General features: G+C 42.6%; 1 protein-coding gene across 3 annotated transcripts; it reads left to right on the forward strand.

Moving 5' to 3' along the window:
- The first annotated feature begins 426 nt into the window (after positions 1-426).
- On the forward strand, positions 427-22,027 carry IFI6 (interferon alpha inducible protein 6). 3 transcript variants are annotated; one of them, XM_056795443.1, is made up of 6 exons: positions 427-531; positions 12,604-12,749; positions 13,859-13,948; positions 18,127-18,192; positions 21,255-21,404; positions 21,804-22,027. In XM_056795443.1, the coding sequence occupies exons 3-6, from the start codon at positions 13,882-13,884 to the stop codon at positions 21,908-21,910; spliced, it is 390 nt and encodes a 129-aa protein (XP_056651421.1). In that variant the 5' UTR covers positions 427-531; positions 12,604-12,749; positions 13,859-13,881; the 3' UTR covers positions 21,911-22,027. The 3 variants fall into 3 exon arrangements, with proteins under 3 accessions (XP_056651421.1, XP_007491512.2, XP_056651420.1); XM_007491450.3 differs by lacking the exon at positions 427-531 and adding an exon at positions 8,730-8,869; XM_056795442.1 differs by lacking the exons at positions 427-531; positions 12,604-12,749; positions 13,859-13,948; positions 18,127-18,192 and adding an exon at positions 20,580-20,692.
- The last annotated feature ends 385 nt before the right edge of the window (positions 22,028-22,412 follow it).

The raw sequence follows: 22,412 nt of genomic DNA on the forward strand, positions 1-22,412 counted from the left end.
TCCTAACAGGAGAGGCGGAGTTCGGAGGCGCGGGACGCTCCGATTGGGTCGCCGGGACGGACGCCATAAGTGACGTAACGAAACCGCGGTTATGTAAAAGCCAGGGTCACGCGGGCGGACGATCCAGAGAGGAGGGGCCCATGGTAGAAAATTTCACTCTCTCCCGGCAGGCTTTAACCTTCTGGCCTGCGTCTACTTTCTTTTCACTGCCCTCTTTCCTGCTGGCCCCACCCTCGCAGTTATCACTCATCTCGGGGGGCGGGGGAGGGAGAATGGGAAGAAAACAACAAAACCCCACCTCGCAAATCTCGCGAGAGACTTTTGCCCCGGCTCCCTGGGAAATTTAAAGGCGTTGTGGGAGAGTCGCACCTCCTCTAAGGAAAGGGGCGGGACTTGGTGGGAGAAGCGAAGATGGATCACAAGGGGGCGGGGCCTGGAAAGGAAAGAGTAGAGGTAGACTACGTGGGGCGGGGAGGAGAGAAAGGTAACGAAGAGCAAGGGCGGAGCCAGGTCTGGGAGGAAGAGCTGAAGGTATGGACTGGACGCAGCCAGAGGGCAAGTATGGTTGGGGAGTAGCATCTCTGGGGGATGGTCTGTGACCTGCTTCTGGAGAAAGGCCCGGGGCTCGAAGTTTGTGGGGTAGATGAAGGTGATTTGAAGAGAGTTAAGACCAAATCCCAGAGAGACTGCACAGGAAGGGAAATGAAGATAGTACTATCTTGCTATACCCCATATGAGGGAGAATTGGAGCTCCTTTCCCAATTGAGAAGAGGAGGAATCATGGATGGAGCCCCTTCTTAAAGGGTGCCCCCTCATCAGGGAAAAGAAGTCTTTTTTTTTTTAAGAACTCTTACTTTCTGTTTTAGTGACGATTTTAAGAGTGCAAGGACTAGGCAATTGGAGTTAAGTGACTTGCCTAAGGTCACACAGCTAGGAGTATCTGAGGTTATATTTACTCCATGACTGGAGCTTCACTGTGCTACCTAGCTGTCCAGAGAAAAGAACTCTTGAGAGTGATCCCATTCCATCAGTTTGCCTCTTTTGTCATTCCCAGGCTATCACTTATTTTCAATCTCTCCTTTATTAATTCATTTTCCACTGTCCACAAACATGCCTATGGCTCTCCTCCCACCACAAAAAAACTCTTAATTTGATCCTTCCATCCCCATTATCATGGTCACTCCCTTCTTAACCCTTCAAATATTAAATCCTTATGACTCCACTGAAATTGCTCTTTCCAAAGTTACTAATGCTCTCTTATTTGCCAAATCGAACAGCCTTTTCTTAAGCCTCTTTGTTCTTGATCTTTCTGCAGACTTATATACTGTTGGTCACTCTTTCCTGCTTCATACTTTTTTCTCTTGGTTTTCAGGAGACTCCTTCTCCCCTAATTCTCCCTCCCCTTACCTAATCTATCTGCTCCTTCTTTGTCTCCTTTGCTGGGTCCTCATCCAGATCATACCCTCTAACTGATGGTGCCTCTCACACTCTTCTCCCTCTATATTACTTCACTTGGTGACTTCATCAGCTCCCATGGATTTAATTACTATCATTATACTTATGATACTCAAATCTACCTTTCCTCTTCTAATCTCTCTGCTGCCCTCTGATCTTGAATCCCCAATTGCCTTTCAGACATCTCTGAATAGACATCTAGTAGACATCTGAAACTCAGTATGTCCAAAACAGAGCTCATACTCTTTCCCCCTAACCCATCTCATTTCCTACTTTTTCTGTTACTATTAAGGGCAATACCATTCTCCCAGGCCCTCATGTTCCCAATCTGTGTGTCATCCTGAACTCCTCACTGTCTTTCATCCCTCATTTCCAAGTTGTTCCCAAAGTCTGTCAATTTCATCTTTTCTGCATTTTTTGAGTACACCTTCTTCTCTTCCCCTGGCCCTGCCATCATTGCTCTACTGCAGGCCCTCATCACTTCACACTCCCTAAGTTTGTCCTACCAGAAGTAAAAAGGTGTAGTGCATGAGGGGGTAGGTCTCTCCCTGTGGGTGCTGCAGTGGAACATGGTTGGGAGTGGGAGCTCTGGTACCTATGGTTCACTCAAGGCTTTTGCAGGCTTAAGCAGCTTAGGATATTTTAGCTAGGTGATATCTTCTGTCTCCTTCCTACATTTCCTTCTTTTTACTTTATCTCCATTTTGGTTAAAACTTAATCGTTAAGAGCTACTAACAGACTCATGACTTGAGAGTTAGAGAGAGAGAGACGGCGGGCGGCCACAATTTTTAAAATGTATATTACATTTAATATTTTACTTTCACTATTACCACCTAGACTATTGCAATAGGCCTGCTTGTGGATTTGCCTGCCCCAAATCTCTCCCCACTCCAGTCCATCATCCATTCAACCACTAAAGTGATTTCCCTAAAGTACAGGTCTGATCTTGTCACACACCTATTCAGTAAACTCCAGTGGCTCCCTATTATCTCCAAATTCAAAATGCTCTCTGTGTCATTCAAAACCCATCATAACCTACCCCCTTTCTGCCTTTTCAGTCTTTTTACACCCTAATTTCCAACATGTATTCTTTGATCCAGTGACACTGGCCTCCTGACTGTTCATGAACAAGATACTGTCTCTAGGTTCCAGGCATTTTCTCTGGCTCTCCCCTGTGCTTTGCACGATCTTCCTCCTCTCCAACTACTGACCTCTCTAAAACCCAACTTTCTATAAGAAAGCCTTCCCCAACCCCTCTTAATTCTAGTGTCTTCCCTCTAAATTACTTCCTATTTATCCTGAATATAGATTACTTTGTATATATATATGTGCTATTAAAAAAAAACTTTTACTGTCTTAGAATCAAGAATAAGTATTGATTCCAAGGCAGAAGAGTAATAAAGGCTAGACAATTGGATGTGCCCAGGGTCATAAGCCCAAAAAGGATCTGAGACCAAATTTGAACCCAGGTCCTCCTGAGTCCAAACCCGGCACTTAATCCACTAAGCTACCTAGCTGCCTCCTGTCTATTTTCTTACTACTCAAAATCTTTTTCTTGGAATCTAAGTCAAGCTCACCAATTTGCTGATGTCATTCTCTTCCCTTTTTTAATTGAAAAATTAAGACATTTGCACTTCAGTTTTGAGGTACCTTTTCCAATCTTTGTGAACTTTCTGAGATCATGAACAGTAGTTTAGCAATCATATACAACATTTCATTCTGTGTGATGTCCAGTGATTTGACCTTATAATTTCAGAAGATGTTGAAAATTGTTTTTACATGTAATTGGGAAGATAAAATATCTTTAAATAAAAATAAATATATTTGCAAAATGGAGCTAATAAGTTTGATCTATTTCCTATGCTGAGTTGTGAGGAACCTGCTTAGAAAGCTCTTGAGTCATGTTGGTGAAGCATCTAGGGTCCTCCTTCCATCTCCCCCTCAAAAAAAAACCCCATGTTTGAGGCTCTTTTTAGCTCAACATAAAAACACATCTCACAAACCTTCAATGCATTTATTTTTTTACTAGGCCAATCAGAGGGCCCATCAGTTCAAAACAAAAGGCATTTAATGTAATAGAATGGCATGATAAATAACAAGAAAGCTTCCCTTCACCTTTCCCCCTTCCCCAAAATCCACATATCACCAGTGGGCAAAGTCTTTATTCTTCCACAGGTTACCATGGCATCATGGAGGAGGGGTAACATTGGATCAGATAGACATGTAGCACCACCTCTCAGAGCTAACTTCCCAACTTGGTACTCACCGGTTCACAAATTGGCTCCCTAAGAGCATGGCTACAATCACAGATTCAAAGGTGCTCTGTGAGGCTACATCCCTAAAAGGATAACTCAGAACCAAGTTATCTGCAAAATGAGCCAAAGAAGGAATGACAGACCACTTGAGTATCTTTGCAAGAAAACTCCAAAAGGGATTATGAAGAGTCTGAAATGCCTGAACATCAACCATAAAAATGCAGCACTTTTTCAAGCCCCACAAAAAAAAAGGCAAAAGATAATCCCTGCCTTCAGGAAGCCTACAATCAAAGTGGGAGAGAGCATGCAATATTTGCTATATATACAAAGTAAGCTATTCAGCAGGGGTCCCCAAACTATGGCCTGTGGGCCACATGCAGACCTCTGGGGCCATTTATCCAGCCCCCACCACACTTCCTGAAGGGGCACCTCTTTCATTGGTGGTCAATGAGAGGAGCACTGTGTGTGTGGCGGTGCCACAAAGCCTGGCATCGCTCACGTACAGTATTACTTCCTGTGACATAATCCTTTGCCTGACACCTTGTTCTGAGAGTAGCTGAATGAGAACAAAGTGCCAGGCAAAGAATTATGTGACTGCACGATAGAAGATGTCAACATGGTGAGTGGCAATCTGGGGGAGGGGATTTGGCACTGTGTATATACAGCTGCCTCATATAGTGGTGGCAGTGGTGGGCCTGTGCAAGGTGTGACAGGCCAATCACAGCCAGCACTGAAGCCTCTGCTATCCCAGACAGCAGTATTGTTCAGTTGTTTGTTTTTTTTTAGTCTGGACCTCCAATAGTCTGAGGGACAGTGAACTGGCCCCCTGTGTAAAAAGTTTGGGGACCCTTGCCATACAGGATAAGAAAGAATTAAAAGAGGGAAAGCAATAGAATTAGGGAGCTTTGGGGAAAGCTTCCTGTAGAAAGTAGGATTTTAACTGGGACATGAAGGAAGCCAGGGAGGTCAGGAGGCAGCTATGAGGAGGGAGACTGCTCCAGGCTTGGGGAACAGCAGAAAAGAATGCACAGGATTGAGAGATGGAGGGTCTTGTCAGCAGCACAGCCAGGAGGCCAGTGTCCCTGGATGGAAGAGGCAAGGCATGATGTGTAGGACACCAGACAGAGTATTTTGTATTTGCTCTTGGAGGCCTTTTGACCCAGGAGCACATTTGGAGGGGAGTTAATACCGTTTCTGGGCAGCAGAACCGCAAATGCCATCTGGTGATGTCATTGTGTTGCCCTTCCTGCTGGACATCACTCTCTGCAGGATGGAGCTGCATGGACCTGTTTCTGTTCTCTGCTTCCATCTGCTGGTCTTGAACTGAAATATATATTCTTTACTAAGCTGCTATTGCCATCTGCTGGTTGGCCACTTCCACTGGGCAGGGGCAGGATCCTTCAGGTCTTGATTATAGCTTCAGGAACTAGATTTCATTCTTTCTGGACAACAGACCGGAATCAGCTAGCTAGGGAAGTCCTTCCAAATTTTAAGACTATTTTCTTTTTCTTTAATTAATTAATTATATTTTTCTGTGGTTACATGATTCATGTTCTTTCCCTCCCTTCTTCCCCACTCCCTGAGATGGCAAGCAAGTGTATTTTCTGAGGATACTTCAATACTCCCCCCCCCATCTTTGCAGAAGCAGGAGGTCCACAACTGTTGTACATTGCATATATTTCAGACTTAAAATGTATCGATCAGTTGTACTGATTTTTCCCTCTTCTTTTTCTTTTCATCCTTAAAAAACAAACAAACAATGTTCAATGGGCTGGATCTCTGGGAGGGGGGGGAGAGGGATACCAGGGAGAACAATGGTGATGGTATTTAGAATATTTTCCATGATTCATGATTTTTCCCACCTCTCTTCCCTCCCCTCTCCTGGGCTGACAAGCAATTCCACTGGGTTATACATGAATCATTGTTCAAAACCTATTTCCATGTTATTCATATTTGCAATAAAGTGATCTTTTAACATCAAAACTCTCATCATCTTCTATGAAAAACTTAATTTTTAAAAAATGTCTTCTGAACTATCTTTTCTTCTTTTATTGCTCATATTCAGTCAAAATTCTTTATTGAGTTTTGATCCAAAGTTCCTTTGGCCTTCTGTCATACTCTAGACTTGCTGGACTTCACACTGAATGGGTATGGGGTGAAGACATTCAGCCTCCAAGATGTCCCTAGTTAACATGGATATCATCTAGAGCAATACTGAAATGGGTGGGTGGAGATAGTAAAACCGCACTTTATCTCAACAAAATAAATGAATTCCTGGAATTTCTACACAGACATATTATTAATATATGACATAATATAGTATTAATAATAAAAATATTATTCATCCCCAGGCCACATCATCTTAATCAGAAATTTGCCCTGGTTCCTAAGATACTTTACTCTCTAAACCTGGGATAACCTTGCTCTTGGAGTTAGATAGATAGATAGATAGATAGATAGACCAGACGGATGGATGGACAGAGAGATAGAGGCAGATAAACCTTTTGGGATTTGCATCCTAAAAACTGCTAACCTAAGCTCTCCTTATCTGCTGTCTTGAGATCATAGCTTTCCATGGGGGCAGGAGAGAGGCATTGTGCCAGGACTAGGGAAGGGATCTGCTTTTTACTTCCTTGATAAAGCTGTGTCTGAAATAGTGGCTTCAATTTGGGACGCTGCATTTTAGTAGGAACATTAACAAGCTAGAACAGGGATTCTGAACCTTTTTGGTGTTAGTGGCACTTTGGCAGTCTGGAGATGCCTTTGGAACCATTTAGTAATGTTTTTAAATGAATAAAATAAATACTTAAGATCATAAAGGAATACAATTATATTGAAACATAGTTATAAAAATACCCAAATAAAATAAGCCCCCAAACTCAAGATAAAAAATTAGAGGGCATTTAAAGGATAAACTCGAAAGTGAAGGGTATCAAGGCCTTCTTACCATATGGACATTGGTTAAAGAAACTAGGGAAATTTAATTTAGAGAAGAGTCTCAGGGGGCTCTGATCACTGTATGTGAAAGACTATCATGTGGACAAAGGATTAGGCTTGTTCTCTTTGGCTCTAGAAGGCAGTTTTATTGTTGATCAGGCATTTTGAGTCACATCCAACTCTTCATAACCCCATTTGGGATTTTCTTGGCAAAGGTACTGGAGTGCTTTGCTATTTCCTGCTCTAGCTCATTCTATAGATGAGGGAATGGAGGCAATAGGGTTAAGTGACTTGCCCAAGGTCACACAGCTACAAAGTGAGACCAGATTTTAAATCAGGAAGAGGAAGTAAGAACTGGTACTCTTTACCCTGTGCCACCTAGCCACCCCCTAGAAGGCAGAAGCAGGAGCAATTGATGGAAATTTCAAAGAAGTAAATTTAGAACCAATGTCAGCAAAAACCCAAAACTTTGTAGTACTATCCAAAGTAGCATGGACTGTCTCAGGGGGCAATGGAATCCTCCTTCCTGGAAGTCTTCAAAGAAGTAGGCCATAGACAGGATTTCTGTGTATGGAATGAACTAGATGAGCTTCAAAGTCCTTTCCAAATCTCTGAGCTTCAATCAATCAATAAACATTTATTAAGCAACCAGTATGTGGTAGGAGCTATGCTACACCAAGTGCATACAAAAAAGAGGTGAAAGACAGCCCCCCCCAGGAAGTTTACAATCTAATGGGGAAGACAACATGCAAACAATTACATACATAGCAAGATAAATAGGAAATAACAGAAGGAAGATACTAGAGGGGTTGAGAAAGACTCCCTATAGAAGATGGGATCTTGGCTGGGGCTTAAAGGAAGTAAGTGAGGTTTGTAGTCATTGTGGAAAAGGGAGAGCATTCTACCCAAAGTGGAGAGATGGAGTATCTTGTTTGAGAAACAGCCTGGAAGCCAATGTTAATGGATAAAAGAATACATGTCGGGGAGTTAGGTGTAAACAGAAGACTGGAAAGGTAGGAGGGAGATAGGTTATGAAGGGCTTTGAATGCGGAACAGAGCATTTTGTAGCTGCTCCTCAAAACCAACAGATTTTATTGAAGTAGGGGTAAAGGTGGGGTGAAGTGATATTTTGCCCAGCTGGGCTCTCCCAGGTGATATGACTCCAACCAAGGACAATTAAATCCTAGAACTGGGGAAGAGTTCATGCCTGGGGCAATACTCTCTGTAGCTGGTGATTTCTGAAAATGATGGAGGGGATGGGGTTTGACTACTTTGTTTGACTTCCATTATGGGGAGCTTACTCCTTCTCCAAACAGTCTTTTCAGTTTATTCAATCCGGCTTGAATTGTTGGGAAATTTCCCCCATATTTTGAGCTAAAATACACCTCCTAATTTCTGCCTGTTAGTTTTGGTTCATGGAATCAGAGAATTTCAGAGCTGGAAGAGTGCTCAGAGAATTTTCATTATAACTATCTCTAAAGCAGGAAATTGCCTCTAGGAAAAACCTCTCTTAATGGTCACTCAGCCCCTCCTTAAGGAACCCCAGAGACAGGAGATTCATTTCTTCAAGAGACAGTCCATTCTTCCTTTGTGAATAGCTCTCAAATGGTGTCTAAGGTTACTGCTAGGCCTAAAATCCTTTGATCAACTTTTCCCTTTAACTTGTTTTTTTTTTTAACTTTTATCCAATTGCTTCCTTCTCCTCCTTCTCCTCCAACTCAGCACCTAAGAACTCCCTTCCTGGAACCCCCAAGTATCTCCCCCTCATCAACAGCTGCCCCTCAGTCCCCCCCAGGCTGTATGTGTCAGGGCTTCTCCATCATAATCTTACTTTGGAAGAACACACTGTTTCTGTAGCCCCTCCTTTCCATAAGATGGAAAAGACTTCCATTGAGGGAGATGCCAGGCCAGCCAAGTGTTCTTTTCTCATCACTTCTGCATTCTAGAATTCTTTACCATGTTTCCAACACTGGTTACATCAACCTACACCTCCCCATGGTCTGTCTAGGATAGAGTGTTGTAGGAATATAAGTTAGGGATGGTTTGGTTTCTAGGGTTAGTGAAAGAAGGGAATTTTGAGATAAGCCCTGGGAAAGGATTCTGTGTAGGAAAGGAATTGTGGGAGTTCTAAAACAGAAAATAACTGAACTTCCCTTCCATGTTGGATTTCATCTTACATCCCTCTAGGACACTTCCCCATTACAGTGTTAAGTTTCTTAAAGGTAAGAACTGTCTTTCCTCCTTCTTTGTATTTCAGGTTGTTAACACAGTGCCTGATACATAGTAGATGCTCAATAAATGCTTCTTGACTGACTGACTGCTTCCAGTTATGACCTTTGGGGTGAAACAGGAAAAGTCCAATTCCTCATTCCCAGGACATCCTCCAAACAATTCAAGCCAACCAACATGTCCCCTCAAGTCTTCTCCATGGTGACTCTCCCACTTTGTTCAGCATATGCTTGGACACAATTCAACTAACAAATACGATATGTGGTTGTTTGTCTTTGTTTAAAGGAGGACCAGTGATATCAGAGTAACATCTTGACTTTTGTATAAATTGGATCTAAGTGAGACAGAGTTCCTCAAAGTCATCAGTCTTGGGGGCAGCTGGGTGGCTCAGTGAACTGAAAGCCAGCCCTAGAGACAGGAGGTCCTGGGTTCAAATCTGGCCTCAGACTGTCCTAGCTGTGGGACCCTGGGCAAGTTTCTTGGTCCCCATTGCCTAGCCCTTACTGCTCTTCTGCCTTGGAACCCCAATAATCGGTATTGATTCTAAGATGGAAAGTAAGGGTTTAAAAAAAATAATAAAACAAAACAAAATCAAAAGTTGTCAGTCTCTTTCTCTCTTCTAGAGTCACTGAAGTCCAGTGGCAGAACAAAAATCAGGACAACTGGCGATAGTAGATGGCTTTGGCCTCGTCACTGTCTGACCAAGTTCTAAGCTGCTTCAGCTGTCTTCAACTGGAACAAAAGATTCTTATTGTGGGGAAAGTTTTCACCTACAACTCACTTAACAGTTTTGAGGTTTTTTTGCCTTTTTTTTTTAAACCCTTACCTTCCTTCTTAGAATCAATACTGGATATTGGTTCTAAGGCAGAAGAGTGGGAAGGACTAGGCAATGGGGGTCATGACTTGCCCAGGGTCACACAGCTGGGAAGTGTCTGAGGTCAGATTTGAACCCAGGACCTCCTGTCTCTGGGCCTGGCTCTCAATCCTCTAAACCACCAAGCTGCCCCACTAACAGTTTTGAAGCCTACAGGTTTTACCTGCAAGACTGGGAAACTGGTCAACCTATACCTGCTGTTTAGAGATCCTTAACCAAGTCTGTCGGTTATATTGACCAGAAACACAGTCAGGTCCTAAGACTGATATAAGGAATTTTCTCATAATTGTACATCACAAACAGCCTATATACTTTATTTGAAAACTGGCCCCAGACTAATCAATCAGTTTACGGTTTCCATATTCCTTTGACTGTTTGTACATGCTTGGAATACATACAGGGAACTGTACCTGTTCACTCTCCCCCTCCCAACCTGGAAAGTCCCTAATCTTTCCTAGTTAGAAATTAGATTACCTAATGTTATATTATTTCCTTTTGATTAACTGGTCTTATTTGATTAATTGTTTTTAATGTTTAAAAGTCTCTCTTCCTGTAGCCTTAAGCTAAAAAAGGGGTCTGGCCCCAATTTGTTGGGGAATTGTCATGCATTGCTTATTAAATTGATATGCTCAAAAGAGCAAACCTTTGTTTTCTCACACATTGCATCTTTTGTTTGTTACACAACATTCAGTGGAGTGCTGCTAAATGTTTATGGTCTACTGCTGGAGGGGAGGAAGGAGTTTAAGTACACTTTTAAGTTTAAATTGCATTATTAACATTTTCTTCATCACTTTCTCAAGTCAAAAAAAAACAAACAACAGTAGATGAAAGCATGATTTGTCTTAATTTGCCATGTTCCAAGTGTCAGTACTCAAAATGAACATTTAACAATGAGCTCTCTAGATCTGGTTCAGGCGGGCTCTAATACACCCACCCCTATAACATCCTTCTGAAGCTGTGGCCTCCAGAAAGGAAACTGAAATTCCAGAATGGTCTGATCAGAGCAGAGAACAAGGAGCAACTCAACAAATGTCTGCCACCCCTTCCCCATGGAAAGCGTTTGTATAGTAGAGAGAACCTTAGATTTGGAATCAGGAGAACTGGAATCCTAATGGTCACTTCCAAGCCTCATGACCTTGGGCAAGTCATTTAACTTTAGTGAATGACTTTATAAAATGAAATAACAATACTCATATTCCCTGTCACATGCAACTGTCATGAGGAAACCACTTTGTAAAGGGTGAAATGCAGTAGAATTGGAATTGGGGGGGGGGCTTTTTAAAATTTTATTAATAGAATTTATGTACAAGTATCTCAGTCTTTCCCCTTCCCACATATGTATGTATGAATTATATCTTTCATGTTTCCATTTTTCAAGTCATTCTCTGGAGGTGACATTCACTATTTATTCTTTAAGTGTTAATTCTGTAGATGAATATAATGTTCTCTTGGTTCTACTCATTTCACTGTTTATTATCTCATATGGGTCTTTTCAAATTTTTTAAAAAATTAGTCTGCTTATCATTTCTTATGACACAGTGGTATTACATTACAATCATATGTCACAATTTGTCAAGCCATTCTCCAATTGCTGGGCATTCCCTCAATTTTCAGGGTTGGGTTTGGGGTTTTTTGCTACCACAAAGTGAATGTCTATAAATATTTTGTAATATATACATTTTTTTCCTTTCTCCCTGATCTCCCTGAGAAATGGAACCAGCAACTGTATTACTGGGTCTAAGGGTATACACAGTTATAAAATGTATTTGGAGGTAATTCCAAATCACTCTCCAAAATGGTTGGGCCCTTTCACAGTTCCACCAACAGTGTATTAGTGTCCTCAATTTCCACATCCCTTCCAACATTTAGGACTGGAAATTTGTATTCTCATTGAAAACAGCAATCATGGGTCTTCCTACCCTGCTGAATCTGCCTCTCTCCAAGCAAACCTGCAATTTGGACCTAGATTTGAATCCTGGAGACATTATTTTTTACTGTGTCATCTCAGGTGAATTGTTTAGTCTCTCTGGGTCTCAGTTTCCCTACATATAAAAAAGAAGAGGTTGGGCTAAATGATCCCTGAAGCCCCATGTCTGCTAAGTGGCACAATGGATAGTGTACTTGATATGGCCATTAAAAGACCTGAGTTCAAATTCAGGCTCAGTTACTTTCTAGCCACATGATCCTAGGAAAATCATTTTAACCTCTTTGCCTCAGTTTCCTCTTCTGTAAAATAAGACTAATAAGTAGTATCTACCTCCCAGAGTTGTTGAGAAGATCAAATGAGATAATATTTGTAAATTTACTTTTTATTTTATTTTTTCCCAATGACCAGGAATGAGATATTTATAAAGTAAATACACAGTGCCTGGTGTATGGCAGGTGCTTAATAAGTGCTTTTCTCCCCACTTTCATTCCCTACTTTCTCTGACTCCAACTATAGATTTACAGCTGGAAGGACACTTTGTCGTTGGGTCGTTTTCAGACTCTTCTGATTCTTTCTGACCCCATTTGGGGTTTTGTTGGCAGAGATACTGGCCCGGTTTGTCATTTTCAGATGAGGAAAGGGAGATACAGAGAAATGAATCGTGCTCTGCAGGAAGCGGCTGGGCTCAAATGGGAGCCCAGGTTCTCAGACTCGCGCCCTCCCTCCCCCCAGTTCTAAGTTCCGTTCCTCACAGCAGCAGGAGCCATCCCAGATGCGCTGGAATCTAATTGCGCCTCTTCTTGAATGCTGTGGATCACCAAACCCCCTCCTTCCCTCCAGCACCTGCTTGCAAGACGGCGGAGTGAGTTTCCTTTTTCCAAGAAACGCCCCCCAGATCCACAAGAATACTCTGTTCTGTGCTGCAGGGCCAAGAAAACGAAACTGAACCTTAACCGGGAGGAGCCAAGGGAGGATTATAAAAGGAGCGCGCAAAGGACCTGGATTCCGGCTCTGCGCGGTCTTCGTCTCCCCTTCCAGTGAGTACCCCTTCAAGCAGGCTTCTCGCTCCCAGGTAAAAGGACCACGACTGCTCTTTCCCTTTGAACTCTCCGCTCGGAGAGTTTAAGGGATTTTCTCATTGTTTTGGTGGGAGGGTGGCAAGTGGCCACACAGTTGTCAGCCAGGGATGCTGCAGAAGTGACTGATGCAGCCGGGCTTGCCTGGGCTTGGCAGGTTCTGGGATAGCTCTTCTGCCTTGGAACCAAGACACAGCAGGGATTCTAAAACGGAAGATAAGAGTTAAAAAAAAAAAGATTCTGGGATAGCTGTGGCGGTTGGCTCGGGCATGGTCCTGGCCAGGGTGGATTTGGGAAGGGAACAGAACGCAGGTCTAGTGGCCGCTTCCCCTCCCTCTACTGAGCTCTGCCTTAAAGCAAGTGTAACCCCCACGAGGGCTCCATTTCTCCCCCCCTCTTCAAAGAGAGGCCGGATTCTTTGGGGGCATTTGGACTCGATTATCTCAAAAGTCCCTTCTCGTTCTAGCGACCTAGAATCAGAATGCAGGAGAACGGCTCCCCAGCAGTTCCCAGACCGCTCGGGAGAACGAAATGTACAGCTGAGAGGAACCTTCCTCAGAAGTCTAGTCCAGCCCGCTCAGGGCCAAACAGAGAGACCCAGAGAGGAAAGGGGACTCGCTCCGAGTTCTAGAATGAGATGAGTTCATTAATGACGTCACCTCTGTCCAAGGGTCTTCCCAACTCCGCCTTTTCCATCCTGGAACTGTAATTAGGCCGCCAGGGACCGTCTTGGGGGAGCTAGGACGTCTTGCATGGGAGGGCAAAGTCAGTTGCAAGGGAGGATGGAGGAGGTTGACAGTCAGGTCAAGAGGACAGTTATGCAGAGCACGAGAAGAGCCGTGGCCCAGGGAAACAAGCTGGGGAGAAGGAGTCACCGCCGTAGAGTCCTGGGGATGGCCCTGCCACGTGCCACCTCCGGGAGAACCACCAGGTAAGCTTCCCCCGGCCCCCAGGCTGCCCCAACGCCTCCCGAGCCCCGCGCGGGCTGCTGGGAACCGAAGGTACAATAGAGTCGCAAATGACACCTGACAAGCCTCGACCTTGCCTAGTTAGCGCACTGGATTGTCCCGCGGACTGAATGCCAACCCTCAGCCTTTCTCTACAGGCATCGGGAGCCACAGTGCCACCATGTGGCAGAAGTCAATGCTGCTCCTTCTGGGCTACCTGCTGCTGTCCAGCTGCTACGTGGATGCCTGTAAGGAAGGACGGCTTGGGATGGGAGGGAAGCAGGCACCCTCGTGCCTGGCAAGGCACGCCAACGGGCCCTTCGCTTCGGGGGAGGGCTACCGGGCAATCCGTGGGAGAAGACCGGGACTTGGGAGCACTGGGGAGCGGATGGGTTCCGGTTCTGACCAATTATTCCTGCTAACCAGCTACCAAACCCTATTGCTTGCGCACCGCTCACGCCTCCCAAATTCTGCACCCTGGGGGAACGCTCTGAGCACCTCGCGCAGCCTGGGACAGGAATAAGCTGGGTTCTCTGGGCACTTGGGGTTCCACCGGCACTTTCCCCACACCTTGTGAGGCAAGGAGTGAAAGCCCCATTGCGAGTGCATGGCCAGCTCATGAGAGGTTTTGCCAGAACCCAAACCCTCCTGACTCAGGTCCCTCATCTGAGAAATGAGGCCATGGTATTGAATGACATCTAAATCTGTGATTCTACCACAAGTGCAGATGCCATGTCCTGCCACCCCAGGAATGAATCCAGTTCTACCACTTGGCACCCCCCCAAAAAAAAGATGAGTGGCCAAGTGGCAATGATGAGAAAAGACAGAAGCAGTCTGAGTCAGAGGGACTTTGGAAAGAAACTAATATCTTGGGGGCAGCTGGGTGGCTCAGTGGATGGAGAGCCAGGCTTACAGACAGGAGGTCCTGGGTTCAAATCTGACCTCAGACACTTCCCAGCTGGGTGATCCTGGGTAAGTCTCTTGACCCCCATTGCCTAGCCCTTACCACTCTCCTGCCTTGGAACCAATACACAGTATTGACTCCAAGAAAAAGAAACTAATATTTTGTTAAGAGAGATGTGAACTGGTCTGCCCATGCTTGAAGACAATTTGGAATCATGTAAGAAAAGTAACTAAACTGAGCCACCCTTTGACCTCAGGGCTAGGTAACATAGTGGAGAGAGTACTTAAACTCAAGACAGAAAGATCTGAGTTCAAATCCTGACTCCAAGTCCAGGGTATGTGGCCCTGGACAAGTCCTTTCACTGATCTGTCTCAGTTTCCCCATCTGTAAAATGGAGCTAATAATAGCATCTCTCTCCCAAAGTTATGGTGAAGATAAAATGAGATAATATTTTTAAATGCATTATTAAACATTAATGTGTTATATAATTGCTAGCTATTGTTATCAGCTATTATGAAGATATTCACTTCAGGAGGATGCTATAGATGAAATAGTTTGCATCTTACTTTTTCCAGCCCTTTTTGTACTAGTAACAAAATAAAAAACAAAGATGAGTGTTTATTAATTGGGAGATGGCTGATCCAAACTGGGACATATGAATAAATGATTGAATATTGTTGCTTCCTAAGAAATAAGGCATATGAAGGATTCAGGAAAGTAAGAGATGTACATGTAGCACAAAGGGGTACTCCTACTTCCACATGACTGCTTCATATTCTAAATACTCTGTGGGTCTGTGTCTGCTCAGAACCATAGCTTCTGCACCCATACGGCAGGATTTGAACCCAAGTCTCTTCTAGGTTTTAGCCCTCTTATCTCCTATATCATATTTTGGTTTCCTCATATGCACAATGAAGGGGTTAAAATATTTATTCTCTGCATTCAAATTCTACATACATTTATTAAGAACCTCAAACATGGAAGTCCTGAGAAGCCAATATGCTTGGGACTTGGGATTTGGGGACTCGGAAATGGGAGTGTGTTCTTCAATAGGAACCAAGTGAAGCTGTGAGCCTGGTTCCCTCTTTTTCCCCAAAGACTGACCAGGGAAGAGAAGGATTATGCATTCCATCTGCTGGGGGAGTGAGTTTATGTATTTGTTTTCTTTTGTTTTTAAATCCTTCTTCTTAGAATCAATACTGTGTATTGGTTCTAAGGCAGAAGAACAGAAAGGGCTAGGTTGTGGGGGTTAAGTGACTTGCCCAGGAACACGCAGCTGGGAAGTGTTTGAGGCCACTTTTGAACCCAGGATCTCCCATCTCTAGGACTAACTCTCAATCCACTGAGCCATCCAGCTGCCCCCTATATATTTGTGATTATGCTTTTTGGAGTAAATAATTCTGTGTAAAAGCTTTTTTTTTTTTTTAAGGCCTATAGCAGGAAGAACAAAGATGGAAGGGATTCAACATTGAGTTAAAGCAAAGGTCCCTGTCCTCAGGGAACTTACAGTCTAGTTGGGAGATAAAATAAATATCACTAACAATAATCAGAAAGTTGAAGTGTTAGAAAACAGGAAACTAAATAATATAATCCTAAAGAATGAGTGAGTTGAAGAACAAGTCATAGGAATAATAATTCTAAAAAGAATGATATCATGAGACAACTTACCAAAACTGATGTGATACAGGAAAAGCAGTAATTAGAGGAAATAACAGATCAATGAATTGGGAATACGATTTTAAAAACTAGAAAAAACCAACAAATCCCTAACTCTGAATATCAAATTGGAAATCTTAAAAATCAAAGGTGAAATAAATAAAATTGAATGTAAGAAAACCAGTGAATTAATAAGTAAAATTAGAAGTTGGTTTTATAAAAAACAAAACAAAACTAGACAAACCTTTGGTTAATGTGATTTTTAAAAGAGAAAGAATAATGCTAAACCATTAGTATTAAAGATGAAAAGAGTACTGAAAAAGGTGAATAATATCACTAATGAAGATGAAATTAAAGCAATTAGTAACTTTACTCAAATTGTCTCTACATGTAATTAAAAAGATAAAGAGAAAAAAGAAACTAGTATTGGCTAAGAAATAGAAAGATAAATCAGTGGGACAGAACAGACATGCAACAAACAATAGTAAAAGATTATAGTAACTTTGTATTTGACAAAAAGTATAGATCCAAGTTTTGGCAGTAAGGACTCACTATTTGGTAAAAATTACTGGGACAATTGGAAAGTAGTTTGACAGAAACTAGGTATAGACCAATACCTTACACCATTTACTAAGATAAGATCAGTGGATACATAACCTAGATAAAAAAGGAAATCTCATAAGTACATTAAAAGAACAGGGAACATAGGAGAGTTTAGGAGTAAAATAAGAGAACAGAGCACTGTGAGATGTAAAATGGATAATTTTGATTATATTAAATAAAAAAGTTTCTGTACAAATAAAATTAATGTAGCCAACATTAGGGAAAAAAAGCAGAAAATTGAGGGAAAATTTTATAGACAGTTTCTCAGATAGAGGTCTCATATCTAAAACATATATTAGCGATAGATATAAATAAATATATAGAGAGAACTTAGTCAAATTTATAAGAATAAGAGCTATTCCACCATTGATAAATGGGCAAAGATATGAAGAGGCAATTTTTGGATGAAGAAATCAAAACCATATATATATATATATATATATATATATATATATATATATATATGAAAAAATGCTATAAATCACTACTGATTAGAGAAATGCAAATCAAAACAGTTTTGAGTTATCAACTCACACCTATCAAATTGACTAAAATGATAAGAGGGCAAAATGACAAATGTTGGAGGGGATGTGGAAAAAATGGGGAACTAATACACTGATCTTGAAACTGAACTGATTCAACTATTTGGGAAAGCAATCTAGAATTGTGCCCCAAGAGTTCTAAAACTAGGTATATACCATTGCTAGGTCTGTTTCCCAAGGAGATCGGGTTAAAAAGAAAAGAATCTATATCCAATGTATTTATAGCAGCTCTCTTTGTGGTAGCAAAGAATTGGAAATTGAGGGGATGTCCATTAATTTGGGAATGGCTAGACAAGTTGTGTTATGACTGTAATGTATACTGTCTTATAAGAATCAATGAACAGGTTAATTAAAAAAAAAAAACTTAGAAAGGCCTACACGAAGTGATGAAGAATGAAATGTGTAGAAGCAAGAGATCATATACAACTACAGAATTAATATTTGAAGAATCTTTTGTGAATGTCCACTTCCAAAGAATGAACTGAAAAACAGAAATACACAAGACATAATCTATATACATTTTTTTTGGTCAGGTGATATCCTTTATGGTGCGGGGAAGGGAGGGAGGGGTGGATATAGCTGGGAATAAATTCTATTAAATAAATAAATAATGATAAAAAAAAAAGAAAGCAAGAAAGCAATGTGTTAGTTTCATGCTGAAGGGAGTCCAGGGCATGATTCCTTTCCTTACCTCTGTCTGTTTTGTGTTCTTTTCCAACAGGCTCTGATGAATCTGATGATGATTGTGGGATCTGGAATGCCCTTCCATATATGGTGGTAGGAGGAGGTAGGTCTATGTGAGTAGGACCAAGGGGAATCTAAGTGAGCTGGTTCTTGAGGACACCACCTGGGGAGGATGCCATAGACACCAGGGGTTGTTTTTCTCTTTTTTAAAGCTAAGGTTAGCAGTAGGCAGTGGTAGTGGCAGCTAGGTGGTAGAATGAATAGCACACTGGACTTGGAACTAGGAAGACTCATCTTTCTTATTTCAAATCTGGCTTCAGATTTGTGACTAGCTGGGTGACTCGGTTTCCCTACCTGTAAAATGAACTGGAGAAGGAAATGGCAAGCCTCTTCTCATTCTGTCCTTTTCCTTTCCCCTCAGACCGGCACGGTTCGTGCAATCACTTCTAGCCAACCAAGCGTGGTGGCTCTTTAGTCCTTGTGGTTTCAAGTTAATCATCCTGTCCAATGAGGAAAGGACCGTTCTGGGAAGCCCCTCTCCCGAGGCAGCCAGCCTCTACCTGGAGGATCCAGGAATGCTGGCCCTTGTGAGGGAGCTGCCACAACTGGAAAGATCCATTTGTCAGGATCGTTATTTGCTGACCTGCCTTGGGCTCACCAAGGGAAGAACATGTTCCTGGTGGCAAATACTTGCATTTACCGTGGCGGCTGGGGGCAAGCTGTGGGTCAGGGAAAAGGACGAGGAATTAAAGAATGGGCCAGATGCTTCCATTCCCCCAAGAGAAAGCCCCAAACAAGGACCCTATGAGGAGTGAGCACCTCTTGTAACAGCCAAAGGAATCATCCCCACTCGTACACGTACGCACAAGTGAGGGGTCAGAGCTCATGTCCCGCTCCAGGGGAAGCACCCTAGCCCATCAGATTAGTATGTGTGTATGTGTATGTATGTGCACTTAAAAATAATACAGTAAATTATATAAATTTGTATATTTATATAACATGATATACACAATACATTTGTATCATTTGTAAATTATATAAAGAAATAAATGCATTTTTAAAATACACATAACATACACACATACATATACATACATCTGTACATAACATAGACATATGCTCATATAATACACATTTATTTATTTAAACCCTTACTTTCCATCTTGGAATTAATACTGTGTATTAGTTCCAAGGCAGAAGAGCAGTAAGGGCTAGGCAGTGGGGGTGAAGGGACTTGTCCAGGGTCACACAGCTAGGAGGTGTCTGAGGCCAGATACACATTTATAATAGATAATTTATGCTAGCATTTACAAAATACTTTATGGCTTGCAGAGCTTTATATATTTATTATACTATGTTACATAATAGAGGCAGCTGAATGACTCTGTGGATAGAGCACAGGGAGGGAAGACTTGAGTTCAAATCTGGCCTTAGACCCTGTGGAAGAGAGAAAAATTTGGGAAGCATGCAAAAAGACAGGAGCAGCTGAGAATGATGACCTGTCATTCAAAGGAGAATATTCTGATTTGGAATGTTATGGGGAGAAGCAGTTGGAAGAAAGGAACAGACCAACTGAAGGGTTCTGTCTTAAAGACAGAAAGGTGGTGGCCTTTTGTCCTTCTTTCTTCAGTCTCCAAAATCATGAGAAAAAACCTCCTTCCTCCCTCTTTCTTCCTTCCCCTCCCTCTTGCCTCCTCCCTTTTGATGATTCTCCTTCTGATCTGGCTTCCAACTGCTTCTCCCGGTAACATTCCTAATCAGAATATTCTCCTTTGAATGACAGGTCATCATTCTCAGCTGCTTCTGTCTTTCTGCATGCTTCCCAAATTTCTCTCTCTTCCACAACCCTCACTAGCTATGTGATCCTGGACAAGTCACTTAACCTCTGCCTTAATCCATTGGAGAAGGAAATGGCACACCAGTCCAATATCTTTGGCAAGAAAAATCTCATACAAGGTCATGAAGAGTTGGACACTTGGGAACAATAATATTCATACTATATTATGTTATATTACATGCTATATAATTATATTATGTTTTATTATATTATGTTACATCCTTCATTAGATTAGATTACATTATATTATATAGTATGATATTACATTACATTATAATCTTGGGAGGTAGATACTTTTTTTTCTTATCCTGATTTTACAGATGAGGAAACTGACTTTCAAGTACAATGACTTGCCCAGGGTCATACAACCAGTAACAAAGAAGGGCTTCTTGGTCAGTTGGTGCCTAGTAGGGCTATTTATACCTAAGCTGCTGAGCACCAAGAGAACAGAAGGAGAGCTGGACTCGAAGCTGGACGTCTTGCCTCTACAGCTCACCTGTAGGAAGTTGGACAAATCTCTTGCTCCCTTTGAGGCTCAGTTTCCTCATGTGTAAGACAGGGTTAATAATGACAACACAAATTGATTTTTTTGGGTCCAGGCAAGTGATTTGGTTGATGTGGGGATCTCCTAATATGTATGCTTCCTCCTCTTCTCTAGATCTGGAACTCACTAGAAACTTGGGGTTCAAGAGAATCACTGATTGTATGGACAAGTTCAGTGACTTCTCCAGGGTCACTTACAGCAAGGAGGGGTCAGAGGGAGGAGGTGAACTTGCTTTCATCTGATTTCAAAGCTGGCATTACTATCCACTGCGCCATCTTGTTTCTCACACTTCGGTAGGACTTTATATGATGATTGGAGGGAATCGGGTGAGGAACAGCATGGAGTACTGGACAGAATACTTGACTTGGGTTTGGGAAGACCTTGGTTCCAATACTGGCTCAGAGACTTAGCTGTGTGATCCTGAGCAAGTCACTTAATTGTTCTTTGCTTCAGTCTCCTCAGTGTAAAATGAGGAGGTCAAGTTCAATAGCTTCTAAGGTTCCTTCCAACTCTGTTGCTATGATTCAAGAGCTATCACTAACTGCCTCTCTTGACCACTCTGCAAACCCTGAGGTTCTGAGGATCTTTGGTAGATGACCTCTGGTTTCGCATTTCCACCTGGAAACTGACTTGGGGCATCCCTAGTCATTTGTCCCTCCCACCCTGACTCACCTCTGTGCCCTGCTGAAGGAGAGACTTCTGTGCTGGGGATGGAGGCAGTGGCCACTGTCTTTATGCCTCCAAGTAGGGAGCCCTTACCTGATTGAGCCATTCTTTGTTGCAGGGTTGTTGGCTTTTGGCCTGCCAGCCTTGGGGTTCACAAGTGCGGGCATTGTTGCCAATTCTGTGGCCTCGACCCTCATGAGCTGGTCAGCAGTGATAAATGGTGGTGGTGTGCCAGCTGGTGGGCTTGTGGCCACCCTACAAAGCCTTGGTAAGTGGGACCCCAGAGACCCAGAAATGGGATTCCATCTAATACCCATGAAGGGGAAATCAATTGCCTGAGATCACATGGACTTGCTTTCATCTATAACAAGATCTGTAACAGATCTCAAGACCAGGGCTCTCCCCTCTGCCTCTGTATATCTGAATGAACTCTATGGGGTCCAAAGCTCTATGTCTCTTCATGGTATCATCTGAGAACTGTAGAAACTGAGGTAGAAGGGGCCTCAGAGGCCAGCCGAAGAGTGAGTGACATTCTTTTACTCTGGCGTGAGAGAATATTCTTGCTAAAGCAAAAAGTTCACATTTCTCCTTGAGGCCCCCATGAGATGCAGGGGCCTTCCTTCTCTGAGTTGCTTACCCCATGAGGAACTCTGGCTTTGTTTTCCAGGAGCTGGGATGGGCACCACGGCCTTGGCTGGGGTAGGAGCCACAGTTGGCTATGAGGTCCACCAGAATTTTGTGTGCCAAAAGGAGAAAGTGAAAGAATTAGAGTGAGTAGGATGGAGCATCTGCCAATAACTGACCAGCCAATCAGAGGACAGATGACCAGAAACCATGGAGGGGAGCTCAGAATTCTGGATGAATACACTGAATAAATCTGCTCACCCAAAAGTTCATTGTCTCTCTCTGACTTGTCCTTCTTGAGGAGCTTCAGACCAGTGAAGTTATCAGTGGGTATGACCAACTTCTCCTCTCCTTTCTCTTGCCTCCTCACCCTTCCTTCTCTCCACCTCTCTATGACCACCCAGCCCCATCACAGCTGAAAACCTTGCACACCCCTCTCCCACTTACTATGTGGAAAGCATTGCTAATAATATAAATAGAAAAAAAGTAAAGCAGTCCCTGCTCTCAAGAAGCTCACCCTTTAATTGAGGAGATGACACATGGAAGGTCAAATGGAAAAGTCCCATAATGCTTTGATGTCACAGTCTAATTTTTTTTTTTATTAATAAGTCAATTTTTTCTGCACTGAGCAGAGTACCTGCTACCTCAGTCA

This window comes from Monodelphis domestica, chromosome 4 (genome assembly GCF_027887165.1).
Source record: "Monodelphis domestica isolate mMonDom1 chromosome 4, mMonDom1.pri, whole genome shotgun sequence".
In the NCBI taxonomy this organism is placed as follows: Eukaryota; Metazoa; Chordata; class Mammalia; order Didelphimorphia; family Didelphidae; genus Monodelphis; species Monodelphis domestica.